Raw genomic sequence first — 25,612 nt, forward strand, 5'->3', positions numbered from 1 at the left:
TATATATATAAGTAGATTGTTAAGACCATTTCTGCTCTTTAATAATTACTTAGGGAATTATTTAGTTAAGTCAGACCAGTTGTTTACTATATGCCAATAATTGAAGTAACACAATTGGACCTTGAGCTCATCATGCTCATGACATACCAAGATAGAGAAAGACAAATACTGTGTGATACCACTTCTATGTAAAATCTAAAAATAGAAGGAAAAAAATCTGACTCCTAAGAACAGAAAGAAAAATGGTGACTAGGGCTAAAGGTGGGAGAAATAAGGAGAGTTGTAAATAAGGAGAAAAGGCTGTAAATTTTCAGTTACAAAATACTGGTCTGAAGACATAGTGAATAATATGGTGACTCTACTTGGATGTGCTAATTAGTTCAGTGGGAGGAATCCTTTCACCATCTATATGTGTATCAAATCATCTTGATGTATACTGTAATCTCAATTGTTTGTCAACTATGCCTCAATAAAGATGAATTTTTTTAAATAAAGGTAAAATCAAACAAAAATTAGTTTTTTAGAAAACCACCACAAAAGATTGAGTTTAGAAAGTTCCAGGCATCATGTTAGACACTTCATGTATCACCTTTAACAGCAATTCTAAGAAATAAGCCCAGTCATACAGATGAGGAAACCAAGGGTTAGACTGTTGATTCACCAGAGGTTACTCATTAGATGAGATCTAATAAGGGATTGAGCCAGAATTCAAAACCACATCTGTCTGACTTCAAAACTGGTATTCCTTTTGTTTTTTGTTTTTTTCTTTTAGTCAGTGTATTACTTTTTATTGAGGTAACAAAGGTTCACAACACTGTTTATGGTTTCAAAATCTCCCTTCAGATGTATATTACCACGCCATACCCACCATCAAGTTTCTCTTAACTAGCTTCCTGCCTTACAAGTTAGGATTAACTGCTTAACAAAAACTGCCATGACAAAGTAGTCACCTAATAGTTTCCAATGCCTCTTACTAAGGAATTCTTTTAGGGTCCTAATTAGAAAGCATCTATATTAGACTGTTAAGTACTCTCTTTTAAGCAATTCATATATAAGATTTCCAGTAAAATCACTTAAAAAATTTTTTACAAGTAGTGCCAGAATATACCAGGAGTTAAAAAACCTACATAGCAAGGAAAAGAGACCACAAAGGGTGTGTTTTCAAGCTGGTTATCATTGCGGGTCCTGGACTTAATCCCACTGGAAAGTTCTGGGAAAAACAGAATGCATGCACCTTTGAATTATCCCACACAACAGGTGACAGAGCTGTGGTTTTAACATGGACTCTTTGGGTCAGGATGATGCTAATTCCCAGGAACTTCAAAGGGAAGTTCCCAGGAACCTTCAAGAAAAGTGAGCTGGAGTGATGTGGGAAAGCAAAGGAAGGCAAGTGCTGGCCATGAGGGTACAACTCATGGCCTCCAGAGAACTAAGAACAAAGCTACAGATTTTGTGCCATGTCTGTGTGTCTTCAGGAATAAGGAAGAAAATTCAGGGAAGGGAAAAGACTTAAGTCCATAGATGCTCTGGTTAGGTGACTGTGTACTGTTCCAGAAAAAGAATAATCATCCCAGCACCTAGAAGGCAATTCTTACTAGTAGTTTGCTGTTTTCTAAGGTAATTTGAGGTATTATTTCAGGCTTTGGGAGAAGTGAATAAGTAAAAATGAACAGAGTTAATTTTATAATTTATAACTCCATCACTGTATTCACTGTTGAATACTCTGCCCCGACTGACCACACAAAACAAAGGTCAAAACTAATGTTTCTGGAATATATGAGGGAAGTATGTCTGAAAGAGGAAGCACCATTGTTAATGGATGATTAATGAAATATGTGGTGCCCAGTGGTGCTTACTGAAAGTAGGCCGCTTTCTGAAAGGATATTCCCAGATTTTCTTGTGGAGAGACATGATGCATCCAACAAAATATTTTTAAACTCTGAACTCATATGCTGAAAAGTGTTATTGTGACTTAGGTAGATATTCTTTTTTTTTAATTTTGTTTTAAAATGCCATATAGAAATGGAAGATTACTATAACAAAAGTCGGTTGCCAAAAAGAGAAACCGATACATTAGTGAGTACAAGGATCTCAAATGTTGCCTTATGCAAAAATCCCAAGTCAGAATAAGATGGCAGATAGACTAGGAAGCAGGAACTTTTCTAGTTCCTAGAAAATTCTGAATATGCTGGTAGAAAGTTATGCCAACTATCTAGGACCTTGGGTAAACAGAGTCACACATGTTATATCAAAACGTGTAAGTGGTAGATGATAATACAGTTTTAAAATGAAATAGGAAATGACATCTCAGGAGCCAACAGGCTTAAATTTAAAGACAGGAGTGGATCTATGGGTCATCCACACCAGGTGTCAGCCCCAGCAGTGAGAGAGGTTTCACTCAGGTCCACTTACCATCCCTGCTGCTACCTTCCTGATCCTCCATGCCCTGAGCCAGAAGAAAGCCCACAGCTGGCTACAACCAGGGAGACCAGAAGTCATACAACTACCCACTTGAAGAAATTAAATTTTGAGTTTTACCTGAGGCAATAAATCCTATACTGTCAAAATAATAACATGGATGTAAAACAATGGCATTTCATTAAAAAATAAAAATAAAATACTAAAGGTGTTACCAAGATTACCTTAGTGACAGATGTTAAATTAATGAATGAGTGTAGAGCTTCACCTCACACCTGCCCTCACAATACATTATAGATCGCTATGTGAATGTGTTCCACACCCGTCCCCTGATTTCATATGATAAAACCTAATGCCCAAGGTGATGGTTTTAAGAGGTAGAGGCCTTTAGGAAGTGATTGTCAGAGGGTACTGCGATTAGTGCTTTTACAAAAGGTTTCCGGGAATCCAAGCTCCTCCTTATGAGGATGCGAAAAGCAGCAACTTGCAACAGGGCCCACACCAGAGCCTGACTGTGCTCTTAACCTGACCTCAGACTTCCAGTCTCCAGAACTTTGAGAAAGATATTTCTGTTCTTTGTAAACTACTAGGCTGTGGTATTCTCTGATAGCAGCCCAAATGGATTAAAGCAATTACACATGGTTACAAGCCTAAATAATAATGATGTTGATGTTCAGGAAAGACCTCAAATAAAACCAAAAAACTCTGAAATATAAATATATCAAAACATCAAGAGGCCTTTTGTTATGCAGAGGTTAATAACACATATGAAATTCAAAGACAAGCCACGGGCAAGAAGAAAATATTTGCAACATCTATAAGATCAGTGTAAGAATTGGCATTTAGAACACTGAGAGCTCTCCATACAAGGCAAGGGACAAGTTTGCCTTCAAGTTGGAACAAGCAGAAATGATCTGTATCTGTGGAAAAATATACACAGTTTACTAGCAAATCAAGTGACATTAAATTAAAACACAAAGGTACAAGGTTGCATCTGATTGACAATACTAAAGTGTTTCCTGATACTATACCAGCACAGTTGAGCCAAAAGTTCCTCTCACATGAGATTGGCAGGGTTTTAAAATGGCACAACCATTAACTAAAATTTGGGATATGTATAGCCTTCAATCAGCAACTGTACTTTTGAGAATTTACCTCAGGGAGCCCGTGACCCATATACCCAGAGAGGGATACACAGGGCTGATTATTATTCTATAGTATAGGATTCTTTTCTGTAGTTCCAAATTAGAAACAAATGCCAAGAGCCCATCAAGGAGAACTGTTTACTGTTTCAGAAAATTTAGTAAACCATCCATGGGATATGATAGAGCCATGTAAAAGAAGAGGTACACACATGGCCCTACATGAAAAATTCCTGAGGTTACATTGCAAAGTAAGAAGCAAGTTTGTAAGACAATAAAAATAGCATGATGTTATTTAGACTATAATCAACATAAAATAAAATGAAGTATTTCCATAGTTTTGCATGCATATATTTATTGAAAAAGGACCTGGAGAGATACCATGAAACTAACCAGTAGTTGATGCAGAAGATGCCACTGCAGGGAGTAAGAGGAAGGTAGAGCTTACGGCCATTTCGACTATTTCACTCTCTTACCAAAAAAAAGTTATGTATCATTATCCACAAAATTAAAAATGAACAAAATCTGTAATAGAAAAGAGAGAAAGTAGTATGTATCCTTTGTTTAAAATGTGTATTTTCCTTCCCATCCCCTTTTAATTTAATGATGTTTCTCAAACCTATCTGTCTTCTCCCTTCCCCACTCCCAAGCTCCTGTTTTAGGGGTACAAGGAAGAATTTGGTGAATTGCATTGAACTTTCTGGATCCAGATTCGCACTGACTAGTTTTATTTTTACTCCAACCTTGGCACGGAAGCAGGGCATCAAGTTGTAAGGCAAAGGCTCACTTTGTTTCATATTGTAGCAGGTTAAGTTTTTATTAGCTCTTTAACATTGACCCCTTTTTTCTACTTTAGCTTTTCTTCCAAAATTGGGATGCAGATTCTTCCTGTAGTTCACATGGTTTTCATGGCTAACACTTCCAGGGGCGGTTTCTGGTCCCAATATGGTACAGCTTCAAAGAAAAGTCAAAGTCTAATACAGGCAGCCTCTTAAACACCCAGCCTGTGCAGAAGACCCTTCTCACACAATTACAGACAACAGAGTATCTGCTAGTGTTGCATACTGACATTAAAAAAAAAAAAAAGCTTCAAATACTCATATACAAAAGCTTATTTTTGACTAATTACAGTCAAATAGAATTTACAGAGTAAATAAGATTTATAGAGCCAGCAATAAAGGGGAAAGAATAATTAAAATAAGTTCACAGCTGGTATCAACTATGAGCAGTTATTACTTAAAATGACCTTCATATGTATCCTCTTCCACCCATTCCAAATGTCCTTTCACTGTTATTTCAAAGCACATTTTTGCTAAAAAATTACATGCTAGGTCTGGTTTTTAATTCCTAAGTCTTTCATCTGCTCTGTCTGTCTGTCTTCTTTGTCACCTATCATTTCCCTATCATTTCCATGGTGACTGAACAAGGATGCCAGTGTGTCATTGTCTATGGCGGGTGAAATCCGTGGATTGAAAGAGATGGCTCTGACACATATTATTATATAACCAAAACAGAAGAGGGGGTATGGATCAGATCTGCACAATGTGAAGATTTTCTCCAAGGCTATATAAAGAAGATCTTGTAACAATATTCTTGACCAAGAGCTTCTTAAAGCTATTCAGCTGGCCTCCGAACAGGCAGGCTTCCAGAGTTTATGAATCAGGCAACCTGGCACAGGTTTTAGGGACAACAGAGAAGTCCAAGGGGAGATGAGAAGCATATAACAAGACATACCAATTCTAGCTTCTAAGCCCATCAGAAACACGTCATGGATAATCAAGAGGTAACTGTAAATATGTATTTCTCTTTTAAGACATAAGATCTATTATGCTTGTCATAAATCACATCAAGACTAATTGTCAGAAAAAATATTTTAAAGAAGGCAGACCTCTAAGTATCATAATGATTCTACTTTTCATTCAGCTACTTCAAATGATCTTACACAAAGCTTGATGTGGTGTCACTCATTTGTAGGCCCCTTCCTGGAGCAGAAGGCTACTCAATCTCATCACTTACAGGAGTTCACCTCCTAGAAAAGGATGTGTTATGCATTCTTGTTCCAGGGCTGGGCTTAAAGCCAGAATAAAATGACAAACTTGGAAGCATGAAAAGTTTAATGTTTTTCTTAAATCCTCTCATCTTTTAGATAATGATATATGATCACTGACTAAAAAATAAACTGCCAACTCTGCTCTATGACAGAGGGATAACTCAAGTATCTACAAAGTAAGAAGAAAATTTACCATCTCTTAGAACTCTAAGATTAACAGTCATGACAAGAAAAGCTGTAAGGAAATAAAAATAATTGCTAACACCCTTATTTGTTTCAATTGGTCACAGAATGCACTATAACAAAGAAAAACGGGCTGGTATAAAGAACTCAAGAAAAAATTTCCTGTATCTAAAAGTAAGCATGAGTCAAAACATTGGGTTCAAGGAACAATAGAGATGTATTAAATAGCCTTCAGTCCTAAACCTTCTCTTAAGCAACAAAATATTTATGATTGGTCATAGAGGGAAGGTTAACTCAGTTGCCATTAATTATTTAAAAAAAAAAAAAACCAAATATCTTCTGTGCTTTTATAGAAGCTTGATTTACAAGTTGAAAAATAAAACTGACAGTTTAGTTTCTTGTACAAATACCGAACCCTTAAAAGTGCTCTAAGCATTATAAATATATCTTTCATGAATATAGCTTCAACAGTGTAAAAATAGCCTTTAGGAAGAAAAAAATAAACCTTGTACAAGCCATTGTTTTATACATAAGAGCAGGAAACCAAACAGAATGTCAAAGACAAAGTGATTAACACACCCACAAATAAACATGAGCATTAAGTATGAAATCTTATTCAAACACATTTTTAAACATTAGCCCAGATTCTATGTTTTAGCTCCACATATTTGGCCAGAGATAATTACAGACATCAACATTCAGAATGTAACTCCAGATACGGTTAAAATTTGCCTTTGGAAGGTATCTAAAAGGCCCACTCAGAACTGGCTTTAGGGTACGGACATTACTTTCAACACCTTAAGAGTTTACTCTAAGCTTTACTTGGACCCCAAATATGTCATTCACAAGGCAAGTTCCATATCACTGCTTACAGGCAAAATGAAGGCTGTCCCAAAAGCTGAACTGAGGTGGTCAAGCTCCAATAACTTTGCATATTTGAACCCAACATGGGGTTGTGAAAGAGCTATCAGCACTCCACAATTTCGTTTGCCTTTCAGTAGAAACCATGCAGATTATCTTGCAGATTTCAATATATAGTCTGCTCCCTCAATAAAGTCTAACCCATCTCGCCAAATATGAGAAATTAGAGGGATAAAATATTCTGTATTGTGTGGTCTTGAAAGTTTCAAACACAGAACTGTGGCATTAAAACCTGAAATAGTAACCACTCTCTGTGAATATTCTTTGCTAAATGCCCATTAAATTTCAAATAAATCATGTTCAGTAGATAGTCTTTCTTAATAATTAAATATGAAATCATCTTAATTGTTTTCATAATAAATGAGACATTCATGATATGGTGGTGGTCACAAAGCTAATTAGGGAAGAAGTTTCTGAAAAGTTGAAGGTATCTTACTCTTGATTTTATAATATAAACAAATGATCAAGGTCAAGTATCCACCAAGTCCAAGAGATCCCTTAGTAAACAGCAAAGCAGAGAAAGCAGAAAAAGGGAAAGCCAACATCACAGTCATATAGTTCTTACGGTCACAAGTGCCTTCATCATTTTTTTATGGGTGAAGTTGGGGGCAGGGAGTAGGGGTGAGCAAGGAAATGATATCAGTAACACCATTTTCTTTTACAACAACAAATTATTTCATATGTTCTTGTTCTAAAAACCACTTTCTAGGATCTAGCATGTCTGATATTTCAAACTAGAGTCCTTGAAAAATCAGAAGACACTTCTGCCTCAGATTTGCTTTAATTACAAGAGGTCAAAAAGACTGGCACAGAGGGAAGATGCCAGGCTTGGTTGACCCCCTCCACAGACAACCAATCACAGAGGAGCAGTGAACAAACCCTGGGGGGGGGGAAAAAAAGATGACCACAGCACATTCTAGGAGCAATGGTCTGGTGGAAAGGGGTAAGAAAAAGTTTTTTCCTTTTTGAGATTTATTTGTTTATGCGTGCAAGATCTGGGGTGCAAGCCAGAAGTGTGGGGGTAAGAGGGGTCACCAGAAACAGACTAGGGAACAGAGCCGGCAGACTGCTGCTTACAGTGTATTTCAGTGAAATACACTGCTCAGAAGAGAAGTGGGTGAGACAGGAGAGGTCTGCAGCACCATGTGGGTCACCTCCCTGGCTGGGGATCTTAAGAAGAACTAAGTGAACTGTGGCTATAGTGACCCAGGGGCTGATACAACCCACAAGAGGGAGGGGCGGCCCTGTGCAGAGCCCCCTCCAGTTGCTGACTTGGGACACGTGCCAACACTGGGGACTCGTGAGATGCAACACTGAATAAAGGGGTGCACAGAGCTGGCACCCAGAATAGAGGAGACACTGTTTGAAAGGTACAGAAGCTGGGGTGCAGCTTGAGGATTACTGGCTTAAACCTGAGGTTCTCATCAAGACAGCACAGTTTGAGCCTGAATCAGTCAATGGGAAAAACAGGTCAGATCACCTGTCTCTTCTCATAGGAAAGGCTACTCAAAATCCAGGCTGACATAGTGAAAAGACCTTGCTAAAACTGCACCCTCACCTCAGTGCTGAAACAAATAATCAACCTTTGCACAAATTAGAATTTAAGCACCTATTATAACAGGAGCAAATGCCCAGCATAAGGTTCTGTGCTGGACAAGAGAACTAGTAGCCTGTGACTCCTTAACAACAATACCCCGTGCCCAGCACTGCATCTAGTTCTCAGAACTAGCTGATAGTGGAAGCCGACAGTGGAAGGAGACCACAAGGGACCCTAAGTAATGAGAACTGATCCAAAGGAAGGGATCACTGTGGATCCCCAGCACAACTCTGGATCCATGGGAGGTGAGCCTTTGGTGCCTACTTCCCCAGTCTCTTTTGTACCAGTTATCCCTCACTGGTTCCAGTTTTGCCATTTCTTTGACAGGTGCAAAGACAAGAGTCTGAAAGTCTACCAATTACAATCCGTTAAAAACTGAAACTGAGGAAGCAGGAGAACATACCACAAATGCTGAGGCAGCCCCCCCCCCAAAAAAGAAAAAACAACCTACAAAAAATCCCAGAGGTATCTGAATCCAGCAGAGCTCAGAACATGCCTGGAGAGGAGGCCGCAGTCTCAGTTACAACAAGGCTTATGAAAACTCAAACAACACAGGATATAAAACAAAATCAGAATAAAGACAGTATGAGGCAACTGCAATTAGAAGGAACAGAGCTTAGAAATACTAAAAACTGAATTAAGGCTCTCTTTAATTAGAATCTTCAAAGAAATCACAAATGAAATAAGTATATTTATGTAGATTCCACAAATGCTTTGCAAATCAGTCATCTACTGGAAAATGTAAGATAGACATCTCACTTACCTTGTTTTGATCTGTCCAGTAAAAGAAAAATCCCTGAGGGTCAGTCCTCAAAATAATTGGAGTGACAATAGTGGAGTCCTAGAAATGTTAGAAAAAAACGTATGTATCAACATAGATCTCTGTCAAGTCACTTGAAACAAGTAGCAATTGTTCAGTTTTCCAAGGTCTTTGATTACTAGTAAACATTTCAAAATATTAGACATGGCATCTTAAACTTCCTAGGGTTATTAATCATGTAACTGGGGCACTCCACCAATAATTGAAGTATTTTAGATTATATGTAAAGGAAAAGACCAGTGATGCATATATTTACCGATTAGGACAAGCTTTTAAAGGCATTACAAACACTGACATGTTTCTATTTAAAAGGAATATTTATTTTCAAAATAATTTTTATACTACACACCATTACATATTTTTCTCTGATGAAAATTATCTGAAATCCACGCCTAAAGATAATACATTAAATTACATTTGTTCAGTAAGATGATTTTTAATTGTACTAAAGAGAGTAAACATAGCATTTGGGCATTGCTGTTTCCAAGGTAACAGTCAATAAGGCCATCTTCTACATATTCAGAGAAACACAGTCAAAATTTTTGTGAATTTAAATTTCACAATAAGATAAAATATCATAGAAAAATAGTCTTCTGAATTTAAAGCATGCACATTAGAAAGAAACTTCATGCAATGTGATTATATTACACTTTTCTAAAATATGTGTTCTTTTCTTCTGGCAATTTTCAGAAAGGCATACCATCTGCACAACAAAATACATGTAACTGGATATGGACTTTTATCCTAAAATACTGAGGCCTTTGTGGGAATTGCATATTATAAAGAAACATAAATTATCAAATTACTCAACATTTTCATATAAATTGTTACTATAGCATGTTATCTCCTCTATCTGATCTATCTTCTGTCATCTCTTCTATCTGTAATAAAAATCAGAACTTGCAGAGATAATTTTGGGTTTGGGATTGCTTTTTCTGATGGGTAAAGTAGATCGATGCTTTTAAGGTCCATATTAAGTTATGTAAGAACCAAGTTCTACTGTCTGTTCCCTCTCCCTGCCTCAGTCTACAAACCATTACTGAAAAAAAAAAAAAGAGAGAGAGGTAGAGAGACAATAAGACCCATCTCAGTGGATTTTTTTGTGTGTGTGTTAAAGTTGAATAGGATAACCTGGGTAAGGACTTGGATCAATACCTTTCCACATTTTATTATTATTATTATTATTATGATAGTAGATTGTTTCTGAGAATTGACTTAAAATGAAAATCTGCCCAATTTCTTTGTTATTGTAGTAAATATAAAATAAAATCTACTGGTTTTAAGTGTAAATTTCAGTGGCTCTAAGTACATTCACAGTGTAACACAATCATCCCAACCACCCATCTCTAGAACTTTTCCATCTTCCCCAACTGAAATTCACACTCATTAAATAATAACTGTCTATTCCCTCAATCTTCCAATCCTTGGCAATCTCCATTCTATATCTGGTCTCCAAATTTGGATATACAACGTAACTCATGTAAGTAGAATCAAATAATATTTGTCCTTTTGTGACTGACTTACTTCACCGAGCATAATGCATTTAAGGTCAGTCTGTATTGTAGCATGTATCAGAATTTCTTTTTCAAGGCTGAATAGTATTCTCTTGTATGTATACATATCCCATTTTGTTTATCTATTCATTCTTTGCGGGCTGTTTCCACCATTTCACCGTTTTGCTATTGTAAATAATGTTGTCATGAACATAGCCTACAAAAAAAAAAAAAAGAATTCTACAAAGTCGAGCCCCTTTTAATTATATTCCTAAAGTGAAAGAGCTAAATTGTATGACCATTCTATGCTTAATTTTTGATAAACTGTCATTCCATCTAATCCCAATAATTAAGATTCATTATTAACACACAGTTAATTTTTGAGAAACTGTCATTCTATTTAATCCCAATAATTAAGATTCATTATTAACATACAGTTTGAAAAAATATATTTTTTTAAAGATTTATTTATTTATTTGTACAGAATTGGGGTACAGGCCAGAGATGTGGAGGGTGAGAGGCTTCACCAGAGACAGAGTAGGGAGCAGAACAGGCAGATCGACGAAGTACACTGCTGAGGGGAGCAGCGGGCGGGTCAGGAGAGGTCTGCCGCGCCATGTGGTCACCTCCTGGGCAGGCGGGGATCGAACTCATGCGGAAGTGGCTTAAACTTCTTTGTGCTCTGCGTTAGCCCACTGTGCCACCAGGGAGGACCTGAAAAAATATATTTTATGGGCACAAAGATGCCATAACTTTACCTCAACAAACATGATTGAGTTGGGGGAAAAAAATGAAAAATTTTTTTAAATATCTCTTGCAAGGATTGTGCATTTCATAAAACTTTAGCTAGTTGGGCCCTCCCTGGTGGCACATTGGGTTAAAGCACAGCACTGAGAATCTAAAGCCGCTTCCGCATGAGTGCGATTCCAATCTGCCCCGGAGGTGACTGCATGGCGTGGCAGACTTCTCCTGACCCTCCCACTGCTCCCCTCAGCAGTGTACTTCGTCATCTGCCCGTTCTGTTCCCCACTCTGTCTCTGGTGAAGCCTCTCACCAGAGGCCCCTGAGCCTCTGGCCTGTACCCCAGTTCTGTATGCAAAAAAAAATAAATCTGAAAAAAAAAAAAAGACTTCAACTAGTTTTAAAATTTCAAGTTACTTTTAAATGTCAAAATAAAGAACATCTGGAAACAAATTTGCTATTACAATGAAAGACTAAATTAAAATATATTTTCGATTTTTTCTATAACTACCTGCATAAAAATTCAGAGCACTATTTCCAATAAATCATAGAAATATTTTCAATTGTCTTATTACCTCTCTTTTAGATTTGGACAAAACAAAAACTTCCCACAGGCTTCCCACACCACACAGCCCAACTTCCACGTGAACTGGAATTAAACTGTAAGTAAAGCTTATTCTCAGGTAAGTTCCTTATCAGTGCTGACAAGATTCTACAAAAAAAATCTAGTGATAATTCACAGCAAGAATCTCAAGCCAATCAAACGTTTTTGTTAAAAGAGTAAAACTATTCAAATATATTATATTTGATATATATATATTATATATATATAACACTGTACTAGGCTGCTTCATTTGTTTCAAATACTGTTATTTTTAGTTTATTCCTTCTCCTCCTTCAAAATTAAAATCCTTTGTTCAGTATTTTCTTGACCCCATTCTTCCGGTCATACTTCCTCTGTTAAATGACCATTTATCGCAGCTCCCTGCCTGCTTCCTCCATAATCACCTCTAACATTCCAAGATCAGCTGGAACTTGGCATTCTTGCCATGCAAGGCAAGCTCTGACCCAGAAATACATGAATATCCATTTTTAATTCCACCTGCTTTTTTTCCCACCTCCCACATAGCTGCCAAGTGTCTCTATTCTCCCCATATCAAAGTAGCCACTCAACCCACATCTCAAGTGTTCCTACTCGTCAGAACATATGCTCTAGTTTGAAGTTCGAACTATATGGTCATCCTTCATTTCCAAGGCAACTGAAGATGAACTGTGACTTGCAGCATTTTATTGCAGAACAGTGGAGAAAATGTTTTCTTTTTTTCTTTTTTTCTGGCCTTATTCTTCTGCCATTATCTACAAGACACATATCCTATAGATTTTAGCTTTTAAACTTTTGTGTACATTAGATTTACCAGAAAGGCTTGTTAAAACTCAGAATCTTGGGCCCTTTTCCCTCATTTCTCATTTACCATGTCTGGGATAAAGTCTTCAGATCTCCTTCTCTGCGAAGCTCTCAGTGTTGTTGCTGCTACTGCAGCTGCTGGTGCAGAGACCACACTGAGATCCATGCATAAGCCTACACTGGGCACAGGTTTCAGTTTCTTTTAAATATGAAATGTGAAAATAGCAAAGTAATTATATATCCTAAAGAAACTGGAAGGAAATGACAAAGGTGCCAATGGCCCAAGTCCCTCCCAATAACAGCATATTCTTTATAAAAATCCTGAATATCTGTTCTGAGTCTATCACTGCCACTGTTCTGAGTCTATCCCTGCCATATGAACAGTAAGAAGATTTCCTCATTTAATACTTCCAATAATTTAAGAGACACATACTATTAATAGTCCCAACTAACAAATAAATAACCCAAAGTCTGGGTTAAATAACTTTCCCCAGGAAACTCTGCTAAGTTACGATGGAAGCACTGGAAATTAAACCTTTATGTACAGCAAGACACCAGTGTTATTCAAGATGTTGTCATTACTCCCTGCTAAGGAGCCTTTTCAGACATTTATTTTCCTAAACACCCTCCATGAAATTTTAATACCACAGTTATTCTGAATAATATCAATTTATATGAGATATGTATATATGTGTATGCTTCATATAAAATTTTCTAAAAAGAGGAAAAAGATGTTTTTGTCCCTCAAGAGTTGTGTGTCATTATTTTGGAGATGATCTGTACCCAGCTGAGAACGCAAGGTCTGTGCCCCGGGCACACTAGCCCCCTGTGGCTACTGACCATAGCAAAGTGTATTTGACTGATGTGTTCTATGAGAACAAAAAACAAGAATGCAAAATAGTGCATTAATAATTTCTGGGATATTTTGAAAACACACATTGAGTTAAGTAAAATGTCATTAAAATGTATTCCACCTGTTTTTCCCTACCTAATTATTTTAACTTGTATTAATAGGACTTCTAGAAAATTTTAAAGCTCCCATATGTTTCCACTTATATACTTTCCTGGGACAATAGGTTTCTCATTAACAAGGAACTCTCTTTAACAAAACAAACCTGGTCAGCCTATTCCAGTTAAAAAGTTTTGAGTGTTTTCCATGTTAGCAACTTCAACCTCATTTTAACATCTAAATGTTAATAAACACTTCAAACATTTAAGTTGAGGCATCACATCTCAGCCCTTTACCAGGCTGAGTTGTGTTATAGGCTGAAATGTGTCCCCCACACCAATACTGTAATCCCAACCACAATACCACAAAATGTGATATGTTGAGATAGAATCTTTGGAGAGTAATTGAGTTAAAAGAAAGTTACGGTGAGTCCTGAGCCCATATGACAGAAATCCTATAAAAAGAGGAAATTTAGACACAGTCACACACAGAGGGAAGACTCAGGGAGAAGTCAGTGAATTAGAAGCCCAGGCAAGAGGCCTGGAACTGAGCCTTCCTCTCTGCCCCTCAGAAGGAACCAAATATTCCAAACCTTGTTCTCAGATTTACAGCCTCTGGAACAATCTCTGTTCCTTCAGCAATGTGGTCTGTGGTACTCTGTTCTGACACCTTTAGTCATCGAGAAGAAATAACCTTAAACCTTAAGGTTTTCATACCAAGGACCAGTTCACATATTCACAGCACATACTGGCCAACCTTAACCAAAATCCTGTCTGCACAGTGAATCTGTGCCTTTACATTATTACAAGAGCAAGAGTGTGATTCTAGTTGTGCACTTCTAAACTAATCAATATCACAGAGTCAACAAGAAAAAATAACAAGTGATGTTCCACAGGGATAGCCCAATACTTGCCTCAGGAAGCAGCAGAGCAAAGTCAAACAAATGCATACATTGGGGGAAAGCAGTTTATATAAAGAGAAACAAATTCTAGGGGGTCACAGGAAATAAGATGTGCTATACAGAGGTCAGCAGTACAGTCATGACTCTGAGAAACACTCACACACACACACACACACACACACGCACACACACATGGCAGCCATATGGTGTTATAGCAGAATCAGTGAAATAAAAATTCAATGTAGGTCAGTGCTGATGAGAATTTCCTACCAAGGGTCTGTCCAACCTTGGAAATTTCCCCAATAAAGGAAAACAGAGGAGGGAAGAAGGCTCATCCCCAACAGACGGTTTAAAACAATGGAGAGAAGCACCATCAATCTATGTGTTTCACGGACAAGTATGAAAATCTCTTTTAACACGACACAGGACAGAGCAGAGGCATGAATACCTGGTGCCATGCAGGGTACTTCATTTGTATTTGGGATACAAATGAAAGCCCAGTTCCCCAATCATCTAACACGCTTACTGTTTAGTGGGGGCAGCAGAGTAAACCAACCCTTTCCATAAGAACTTGCTCTGATGCGTGTCTAGCGGCACCTCACTGTGAGTCTAACTTGCATCTGACTGATATCTAATGACTAATGATGCTGAGCGGCTCATGTTCATTGACCACACGGTGTGTTTGTACACGTGGGTATGAGCAGGTACCTACAGCGTGCGCAGGTACCTACAGTAATGAATACTTTTTAAATTAAGATTTCATTCAGTGATTTGAAGTTTAATCAATGGTTCTGAATTGGGCAATGTTGTTTGCTAGGGAAATCTTGGTGATTTTTGGCTGTCACCCTGAAGGCATGTAGTGGTTAAGGCCCAAGATGCTGTTAAACACCCTGCAAGACACAGGGCAGGCCCCAATACATCGATCTGACCAAAATGTCCACAGTGTTTTGTTAAGAAATATGGTTTTCATGGCTTCCTATTGCCTTTAACAAAGGCAGCTGAGTCTCCAAGCCTCCTACTTGTTTATGCTGCTTGGTCCTCAAAGTCCTCTGTTTCTGCCCTCCTTGGAATGCCCATGTGCTATTTCCTTAGCCTCAGGTTGGCTTAAGTCCTACTTCTAACTCAGGTCTTTCTATAAAAAGAACTTCTCCAGAGAAACCTCCGCACTTCGTAGCCAGTTGTAAGGAAATAGTTCTCCCCCTCTTTGTTTAGAACTCTCTCATCCAGAGAATACAAAGGCCATGGGGCAGAGGCCAAGTCATCTATCATTATAAATCTATGACATTAGCAGAATGTCTGCTGATAAGCAGCATCAATACATATTTAAAGTATGAATACTGAAAGGATGGGAAGATACTGCAGGAAAAGAAGTGAGACAAACTGAAAGATACCCCTTGGTGGGCACCAAGCAGGTTGCCAGTACCCTTGGCAACAAAATCTCAAAGCAACAGTAAAGGCAGAGCAGCAATGGGTATGAAGAAAAGGAGATGATGAGTGTAAGCTACACTTTTATGATGGATGATGGAGAGAAGGATTAACGGAGAAGGTAATAACTAAAGGAGGAAGCAAGGATGGATTTTTTTTTTTTTTGGCAAGGATGGATCTTGGGGGGGGGGGTTATGCCTAAAGGCATACCAATAGGTATACAGAAGTAGTTCAACAAAGGGAGACATTCAAAGATACTGTCAAGGATACTAGCAAAGACAGGAGCCAGAGGAACTAAGAAGCTTGTGCCCCCAGAACACTGAGAAAGTGCACTGCTATCCCAGGAACAGGAGGGAAGATGGGAGAATATGGGGGTGCAGTATATTAAACTAGGCATGGGGAAGGGAGGACGTCAGTAAGAGTATCCCAGTGACTTCCTTTTCCTCTCTATAGAGGGGATAATGCAGGTGGAAGTTTTATTAGGATTAATATCTTTATCACTCATCAATATCATGTTTTCCTAAAGTTAGCAATTTAAGTTCATATGTTCATTTTTGCTATGTGAATCGTTATAGGATGGAATGTTTTTATAATCATCAGCCTACACTCAGTCTTAAGTCACAGACTTCACAGACTATCCATGCTTCGTCAGCTCTGGATGGACAATAGACATGTACTTCTCAAAGTCACATGAAGAAACACAAGTTATAAAGGCTACTAGCATATGTAGGACTCCAGGAGATTTCAAAAGGGATGGAAGGACGGAGCTAGCAAACAAATACTGCAGGCAGTGTGTCATGAGGGTCTCAGCACACCTTGGCTCTCCAGAGCTGCCTCCTGTGTGAACCACTGTGACTCAAACATGTACCAGACGCTGTCTTCATTCCACAAACCTGCCCTAAGCTCTTACTGAGTAGCAGGCCAATGTTCTTCCCTAGGGAGAGAATATAAATACCATAAACCTGCAACTCCACAGGATTCCAGGTGCAAGTGAAACACAGACATGACACAGCAACCTCTGTGTGTGTGCACCTTTCTGCACTAGGACTCTAGATGGGAACTGTGGATTCACACTAACTTGAATCCCAAGTCACTCTTTGTCCTATGTGGGGGCAGATGACTCATCCTCTACACTTCTTAACACCTACCCTATCCTGAATTTCCCAAGATCAAGGATAACTGCAGGAAGCCCAGAGACTGGCCCTAAAGAGAATCCAAGAACAGACATTTGCAAGGTTAACAAGAGCGAAAAGAAGGCGAAGCAGGTGTAATGAGTCTTGCCAGATAAAGAACAGACACTCACAAGGCAATGGGAAAAATGATTTTTGTTTTACACTATTAATGAATATCTTTCCATGTGCATGCTTCTACAATGAATGACCGATGTAGAACACTTACAGACTTACATGGCATCTGAGCCTCAAAACCAGCAATGAAGTTGTCCTATCATTCCTCAACTTACACAGTATGGAGAAAACGTGACTTTATATTTACACCATAATGAAGGCACTAGCTTAAAAAGAATGAGTGTGTAAAGCAGGATCGAAGTCTTTACCAAAAGGGTTCTGTTTGGAGATGGCATTGTAGACTGGAAAGGACCCTCTCAGTAGTGAATTTCAGTATATCAGCCTGTCTGCTCCCCACTCTCGTGAATCCTTTCACCGCCCCTGCACTTCTGGCCTGCACACCAGCTCTTGTAAGGATAAATAAATAAATCATTAAAAAAGGAAAGATCAGAGGAAAAAAAAGACCTCAAAAGAGTTCAACTTTATATACTATGACAGTTAATTTGTTTACAAAAAGAGATGGTTGTCTTGGTATTTTATGTGTAATTGATCTCAGAAATATGTGTCTAGTGCCTTTGCTTACTGATATAAAGGCACACACGGTTCTACAGGGGGAATCAGACACCCCCTAGGTGGGGAAAAGGGAGCATCATGAAATCTGCATAGATGAAATGTATGATACAACCTGAAAAGGCTGCAAGAATCTGACATCAGCTTGGATAAAGAAACACTAACATTTTCATTTACCAACTATTTGTTGTTTAGGTGGCAAGCCAGAGCCTTGTCAACAATTCACAGTCAATCCCTTTCCATTTTCTGCTGGTACTCCTAGTTCATGATTAAGATGAAACAATCCTGATAAAGAAACATTTAAGTAGAGGTTCCCAGGTTCGACATTTAAAAGCAAAATGTTCTGTCCCACTTAAACGTCACTGCAGGTAAATATAATTTAAAGCTATTTATTAATAGGCTATACTTTCAAGGGATGAATTCGAGGTATGGTAATAGCCAGAGCATATTATCCTAATGTACCATAGGTAGGAATATCAAAGTCAGGGAAGATAAGAGAGGAAACCCATGAGAGAAAAATACATTCCAGAAACAGCACTGGACTTCTGCAGGCTGTGCCAGTAACAGCCTGGCGGCATTAGCTTCCTGCTAAATTACTCGAGCTTCACTGAGCTGTCTCCTCCTGCAGGGTACTGGCTACACCTGTTTCACATTCCAGATTCTACCTTAGGACCAGGGCCTAGTCGAGCAGCAAGTAAAGAAAATTTAAGTCACTTTTGTTGTTCTTGTTCAAGAGGATCCATTCAGCAACCATAAAAATGCTGTCAGCTAAAGAAAGCTTGTGTTGTGTTCATTAAAAACAGGGAAAAATAGCTTTCTTAGATCAAAAACAGGCCAAACCAATCTCTGGAGTTTTAAGTCAGCATAACTATTACCCCAGAGAAGGGATGCAGGGACTGGAAGAGAGAACCTGTGGGTCAGTGGTGCTGTTCCCTAATAGCAGGTTGATTATGTGAAGTGCTCTTCCTGTGGAAACGGCCCCAGATGGACTTGTGTGTCTTACTATATGCATGTTAAACTGCAAAAAAAAAAAAAAAACAACTTAAAATAGCTTTATTGGTTCACTCTAAAAACAAAGTTATATATTTACACAGTTTACGGTAGTTACCATGAATGATAAATGTACAAAACTCTTTGGACATGATAAATGGACATACCTGGGCATATTTATGTGGCATTTTAGAGGGCACCTGCCAGACTTCCTGTCTGAAATCTACCTCATGCTGTGTAGCAGCTCAATCCAAATCCACCACCTGCCACTAGGGTTGTTTCTTCCCTGTTTCCCAGGACCTTTCCAAAATAATGCTGCTGACTCCCCACTTCGGTAACCCTTCCCCTCTGCTCCTCATTAACCTTGTCAGTGTTATCCTGTCCTTCTCCAGACATCATTGTGGAAACCGTAACTGCTAATTCTACACAATGCAGAAAGTCTGTTGTGTGTAGGGTGCTGGAAAATGTATGCTATACCAGCATATGTACTATCATTATTATTATTACATTACTATTACCCATTGTAGCCATTTGTCTTTTGATGGGAAGGGAAAGTGTTGGACATGAAGAAGCAAGTACTTGTTTCAAATCCACAGGGCATGAATACAACTCCAAAACTCAGCCCTCTTCTAGTCAGTAACTACAAGTTCTGAGTGTTACATGATGTTTTTAAGACCAGGTATACAATGTGAAATAAGATAGGTAGGAGGGCGGGAGGGTAGAGAGAGAGAAAGAGCAGTGGAGAAGGGAGCGGAGGAGAAAGGATAAAGTCTCACTAACAGGGTTTTGTTTGCCATCTGGGCATCATATCTGTGCGCCCACTACATATATACAGGTATTGCCCACTTCTCAAAAATTCCTGTTAAAACACCACTATGGCACAAGACCTACATTAGTAATTTTTGGTACAATAAAAAATGAAAATAGTGCTCAGCTTTAGTTTTAAGGCAGCCCTAATAGAGTCAGATGTACCCAGTATTTTGAGAATGACGCCACCAAGCTCCTCCAACAAGAATTACTCTATTGGGCTGTGCATTTATCCTATCATCCCTGCTTTACCATATGGAACTGAAATAGCATATTAATAAAGTGAGACTCTTTAAGAGTCTCCCTGGCTCCCCTCTGATCTTATCCCTGCTTATATTACAAGTGATTTAAGATTTTATATATAGTATGATTTGTTAGGTTACTTTGTGATAAAGAAATATTCCAAACATTTTCCATATACATTAGTGGTAGTTGTTTCTTTAGTTTATGTCATTTAAGGATAGGAGAGGTTTTATATAATCGCTCTATTTCTGGAAACCTGATAAACATAAATCTATCTATAAATAAAATTAAGGAATATAAATAGAAATAAAACTTTTGGATGCTTTGAAATGTATAATTAAAAAAGAATGGGTCCTCTTTTTGTTTTCACATTATACAAACAAAAATCAAGGCACACTTTAAAGGGAATGGAAGAAAGATCTGGATGTTCCCACTTGTAGAACAAGGATCCTCTACTAACATACACTAAAGACCTTCATAGAGAGACAATAAGCCTTAAAGAGAAACATGTTTTATTGAGGATTTGTTGTGTGCCTGGCACTTAACCTTAAAGGTCAAGTGAACAAATGGGTATGGATTGCTCTTTCGCTGGCACCTGGGGAGATAGGAACCCCTTCATGGAACACAATACTCTGAGGTTGAGAGGCACTAAACAACTTATCCCCACTGAGATTTGAATTTAGAGGGTGAGAGTAAAGAAAAAGAATAGATTAAATATAAAAGACTTCTATGCCTCAGAGGTTGTTGGGACAAAGAGACAAGGCCCCAGATATATCAACAGAGGCCATCGGAGTTTGGGAGCCTACTATATGCCACTGTCACCCTACGATATGCCATTGTCACCCTTTCTCTCTCCCTCCACATCTTGTCCAACACGGATCAAGGCCAAACTCCAGGAAGGAGAGATTCACAATCTCCCAAACTCACCAGCTGAGACAGAGCAAGCCACTCCCCTTTCACTGTCCATTTCACCAGAATTTTCCTATAATTCCCACGGTCATTTACATCCACAGCACACCAACAGAGTCCAATAACATACAAATGTAAAATCAATGAATCAATGTTAGGATATTGCTGGTACAACAGATAATTTCACCTTTATCTGCTGGCCAAGTTCTGGAAGACAAGGCTGAGCCTTAATGTTCATACTGTATACATTAATATGAGTTGTTCAAATATTGCAATAATTACAGATGCCCCCACAGACCATAGGGACCCCCAGAATTCCCCGTGATGATACAAAAATAAGGTTAATGCCTTCAGGATGCTGCTTCAGTCCCACCAACTATCTGCTGTGGTCGTTTAGTGCCTACCAAGCCTTTCATTAACACCCTTAGCTCTATCATGGGCTCCCCAAATCACTGGTAGGTACCTAACAGATTATGCATGATACTGTACCCTCTGGTTGACATAATCCACTCCATAAGGTGGTCAGGACAATTAGACTGGTGATTACGGTATTTCAGCACTCAAGGAACAAAACAATCTCTTCACAGTTCTTAATAACCTAAACTCATCATCTTCAAATGTACCATATACTGAAAATCTATTTTGTGACTTGGTCTTTTCTTCCTTTTAAAGACCAAAGAACAGACAGAGTTCTACAAATTTTAAGTGAGACTGGATACTTAAGAGTTTTTTTAAGTTGTTTCTAGCATTTACTTTTCCTCTACACAAAGATCGGGGGTGCATGACAAGAGGAGGAAGCAGAATCAGATGAAAAGACACACCAGCCACCCCTGCTCAAATATATGAAATCAGATTAGAGCACCTCTCAATATTTCTTTCCTTTCCCTTTTGAGCAATCCTACAATGAAAATGCTGAAAGTTTTTTTTTTCATGGCATATAACAATTCAAAATAAATTTGTGAGTATGAGTTAAGCCAGCCTGGCAACGGCCACTTCATAAATATCCCAGAAGAGATTGTTCATGATTATGTCACTGAGCTCTTTCTACCTCTTAGGTAGAAAGGTAACAATTGGATGAATTTTTCAAAGTCCCAACATAGAGATAAAATTATATTCACAAGCCAGCAAAAACTGACAGAGGCAACAAGATTGTGCTAACCATCTGTCACATTTTTCAAGTTATAGCACAAAATTTATCTCAGTGGTTTCAAATTGTGGTTCCCCAGACTGGAAGCATCAGCATCATTCAAGACACTATGAGAAATGGAGATTTTCATGTCCCTCCTTAAACCCGTTGATTCAGAAACTGAGGGTGAGAACAGGAATCTGGTGCTGGCAATATCCTCAGATTATTCTGATGCACAATCGAGTATAAGAAGTCTTATTTTATCCTACTGGCTTCTCCCTACTATTAAATGGAATAGGTAAGAAACACAGCATTCTCAAACACGAAGCAGCAGGGATTCAGAGAGGTTCAGTGAGTAACCTAAAGTCACACAGCTAACCGACAATCAAACAGAACTTAGCAGGTAAACCCAAGCCTTTGGACTCAATATCTAGCATTCTTTTATCATCTCACTGAGATGCAATATAACTAGCCAGGTAACTTAAACCACTTTGATTCTGGAAGGGCAGATACGAACTGGGAAGAGTAGAGGGCAGAAAAAAAGACAAAATAAGGAAGTATGAGCCTGTGCTAGTCCACAGATCATCAAAGAGAACAAAGAACTTGCATCACAGTTCATCATATTCTAGGTTACTCCTGACTGCAATCTGTTCTGTCCTCCTCTTTAGTGCTCCTGGCCACTCCTCTTTAGTGCCTACACATCCTGCAACGCTCACAGGAGCTTCTTTTCACCTTCTATGTGGGATGTTTGACTCCTGTCCTCTTCATCTCTCTTCCTGCACCACACACAATCTCTATCTCATTGGTGTTCTTGATAATTTTCTGTCATCTCTATCTGGCAGGTAGCATCTATACCTTACCACCCTAGCTAGAATCTAGTCTAGAGCCTGGCATTAGCAGATATGAATGAAAAATACATTATATAAATGCACAAAATAAAACATCATAAACCTGGATGTTTTTCCACAAAAAAACCTTCATTTTCCAGTTACATGGGATATATTCTTCCAAAGTAGACTTTCTGACATATCATTTAAAATACACATTAAAAGCATCACTGTGATGAAATCCAAAGCTTACCCTGAAATTACCTTGTCTATTCTAATATGTCTCTTCCTCTCTTCTATCAATCCTTCACTACTTTTCAGTAAATCCATCATCACATTAGCTCTCTACCTGATGATCTCAAGATAGGCAAGATAGTTCTATTTGTTGCTGAATTGCACTTTCCTTTTTTTTTCCTTGACAAAAACAAAACACTTAGTCTATGCCTGAATTTATTGGTTAGATTCTATTTCATTTAGACTGGGACAGAAGGAAAAAAGTGTAAAATCTGCAGTTAAAGGCTGCATGTTTACATCCTTGCCCACAGCATTTAATAACTGGCATGAGCTTTCAAGGAAGCTGTGGCTCATACTCCAAGCTCCCTCTGCGCTTCCAACTGGACAAAGTAGACAAGCAGACCCACTCAGCTAAGTAATTGGATTCACTACCTGGAATATTTAAATTGTTTTTAAGACACTGGAAAATGGCCTAAGAAGATTAAAGAAAAATACCCTGGAGGATAAAAGGCTATAATTTACTAGGTGGAAAATCTTTTCAGCAAGAAAAACACCTCATTCTCCTAAAATCCCTCCTGCTAGAGAGATGTCTTAATCATATTGGACCTAGATTCACTTAGATCCCAGCAATTGGGGTTTATTCCAATGGTTTGTTCTTACTAGATCTTTTGAATGACTCCCAAGCTATAGTGCTAAAATAACATCTTCTATTTGAAGATTCACATTTTCAGCAAAATTATTCAAGTCTTTGAAAGCAATGGAAGGAGGGAGTCACTTGAAGTTCGGGGGTCCAGGGTTCCTATGAAACAATGGAGTTCCAGGACTGAGCCTCTCTATGCCTCATCTGGAAAAAGATGTAGGTAAATCATGGGCAAAGGTCTTCATGGTTCTATTTCAATCTGAAGAATTGTCCAGCCAGCCAAAAACTAGCTTTCAGCCTCTGCCTGCAGAACCACGGTCTCTTCCTGGACCCCTTATTACCACTCTTCTGCTCTCCAGACCCCCCAGGGGTGTTCCCCCCTGTCCTTCACAGGCCCCCCTCCCTCGGAGCCAAGCGCTGAAGTTTGGCTTCAACGACCACCTGTCGGCTGGACCGCGGTGTCCTCAGCCGCGTGGGCTCCAAGCGCTAAGGGTTAGCAACCACTGAAGAGTTTCGTACTTCGGGACTGCTCTTTGCTAAACAGGGGCAAAGTGGGTGACCGGGAGTCCGTGCGCGGGCAGAGAGAGGCGCGTACTGTCCGTAACCCAGCGCTTTCCAGATGGTGCCAACTTCACACGCCCCACTTTGCGAACTCTCAGACCCGTCAAACCAAATGCCTGCACCTCTCGCTCTTTTGGCCCAACAGCTTGAGGACCCTCAGAGGGCGCTCGCCAGACCCAGCAAAGAAGTCAACTAGTAAACCCCGAGGGCACAGGCTCGCGCGCCCAGCCCCTACTCTACTACCGGCCTGGGCATGGGCCAACCTGTGCGTCCCGAGGCCGCTCCGGCGGCTCCGGGTGCGCCCATTGCATAACGCGCCCCTTACCCCACCCCCACGCCGCTCGCCCTGCCCCTCGCCCGGCCAGCACCCCCAGCCGGGCCACCCCAATACTTACATCATCCCACTTGACGAATTTGGTGCCCTTCTTGAGGCTGTCGGACACGCACACTGGCTTGAGTTGCAAAGCGTGCACTCCAGGCTGTGCCCCAGCCATCTGGGCTCACCGGGGCTCCCGGCGGCCCGGGCAAGCGCGGCTGGGATGGGGCGCTGGGCGCGGGGCACGGGGCGCGGGCTCAATTCACTGCTGGGAGACGCTAGACTCAGCCACGGCGCCGGCCTCCCCGGCCTCCCGGCCTCCGCACCTCCTCCGGCGCAGCTCAGCAGGCGGGGCGCGCGGGGGCGAGGCGCCGGGCCATGCCCCGGGCGGGACGCGGGGTCGGGCGCCCGCTGTGGATGCGGAGCCTCAGAGGGCGAAGGGAAGCCGAGCCCAGCAGCCGACGCTGCCTGCCGCCGCCGGATTCTGCTCGTCCGCCGCCGCCGCCTCAAAGCGCACCATTCAGCACATCCTCTATACCGAGGGAGAGAGGAGTGACACACGCTCAGCGCCCCCCCCCCTTGGCCCTGCTCCTTCCCCTCCTCCCTCCGCCTCCCGCCCCCCCTTCCCCGCCACCCTCGCTCGCTCGGTCCCTCCTTCCCTCCGCGGCTCCCAGCCTAACTTTGCGCGCTGGGTCAGGCGCCGGCAAGCGGGGACACAGCGGCACCTCCCGGCGCCCAGGGCGTAGTGCAGCCAACGCCTGCGCCGCCCGCCTGCCCTCTGAGCATGCCCTGAGCCCTGGGGGTTGGGGTGCCCGGGGTGACTCCAGGCTGCCGGTCCCCGAGGTTTTCTTTGGAACTTGGAAGCAGAGCTGGGGAGCCATTGGATGCAAATTGAGTGATTTGAAAAGGGAGCGGTCGGCGAGAATCGGAAAGGCGACCTACAGCTTTGCCCAGGAGCTGGAGCTGTGCTGCCACAAACCAGCTTTTTGAGAAACGATTATTATTTATTAGTCGAAAAGAGAGGAGTTGAGAGGTTTAGAGAGCTCTTTGGGGAAATT

The 25,612-nt window shown here is 40.2% G+C and overlaps 1 protein-coding gene across 2 annotated transcripts in view; it reads right to left on the minus strand.

Moving 5' to 3' along the window:
* The window catches only part of PLCB1 (phospholipase C, beta 1 (phosphoinositide-specific)), a 591,356-nt gene extending 566,310 nt beyond the window's left edge, over window positions 1-25,046 (minus strand). For both annotated transcript variants that reach the window (XM_004687179.2, XM_004687180.2), the window contains exons 1-2: window positions 24,634-25,046; window positions 9,075-9,152 (exon numbers count right to left, since the gene is read on the minus strand). In XM_004687179.2, coding sequence (XP_004687236.1) covers window positions 9,075-9,152; window positions 24,634-24,732 — 177 coding nt within the window. In that variant the 5' untranslated portion in view covers window positions 24,733-25,046. The remainder of the gene's footprint in view (window positions 1-9,074; window positions 9,153-24,633) is intronic.
* Window positions 25,047-25,612: the final 566 nt, after the last annotated feature.

The sequence above is a fragment of the Condylura cristata genome, unplaced genomic scaffold (genome assembly GCF_000260355.1).
Source record: "Condylura cristata isolate star-nosed mole 26May11 unplaced genomic scaffold, ConCri1.0 scaffold00022, whole genome shotgun sequence".
In the NCBI taxonomy this organism is placed as follows: domain Eukaryota; kingdom Metazoa; phylum Chordata; class Mammalia; order Eulipotyphla; family Talpidae; genus Condylura; species Condylura cristata.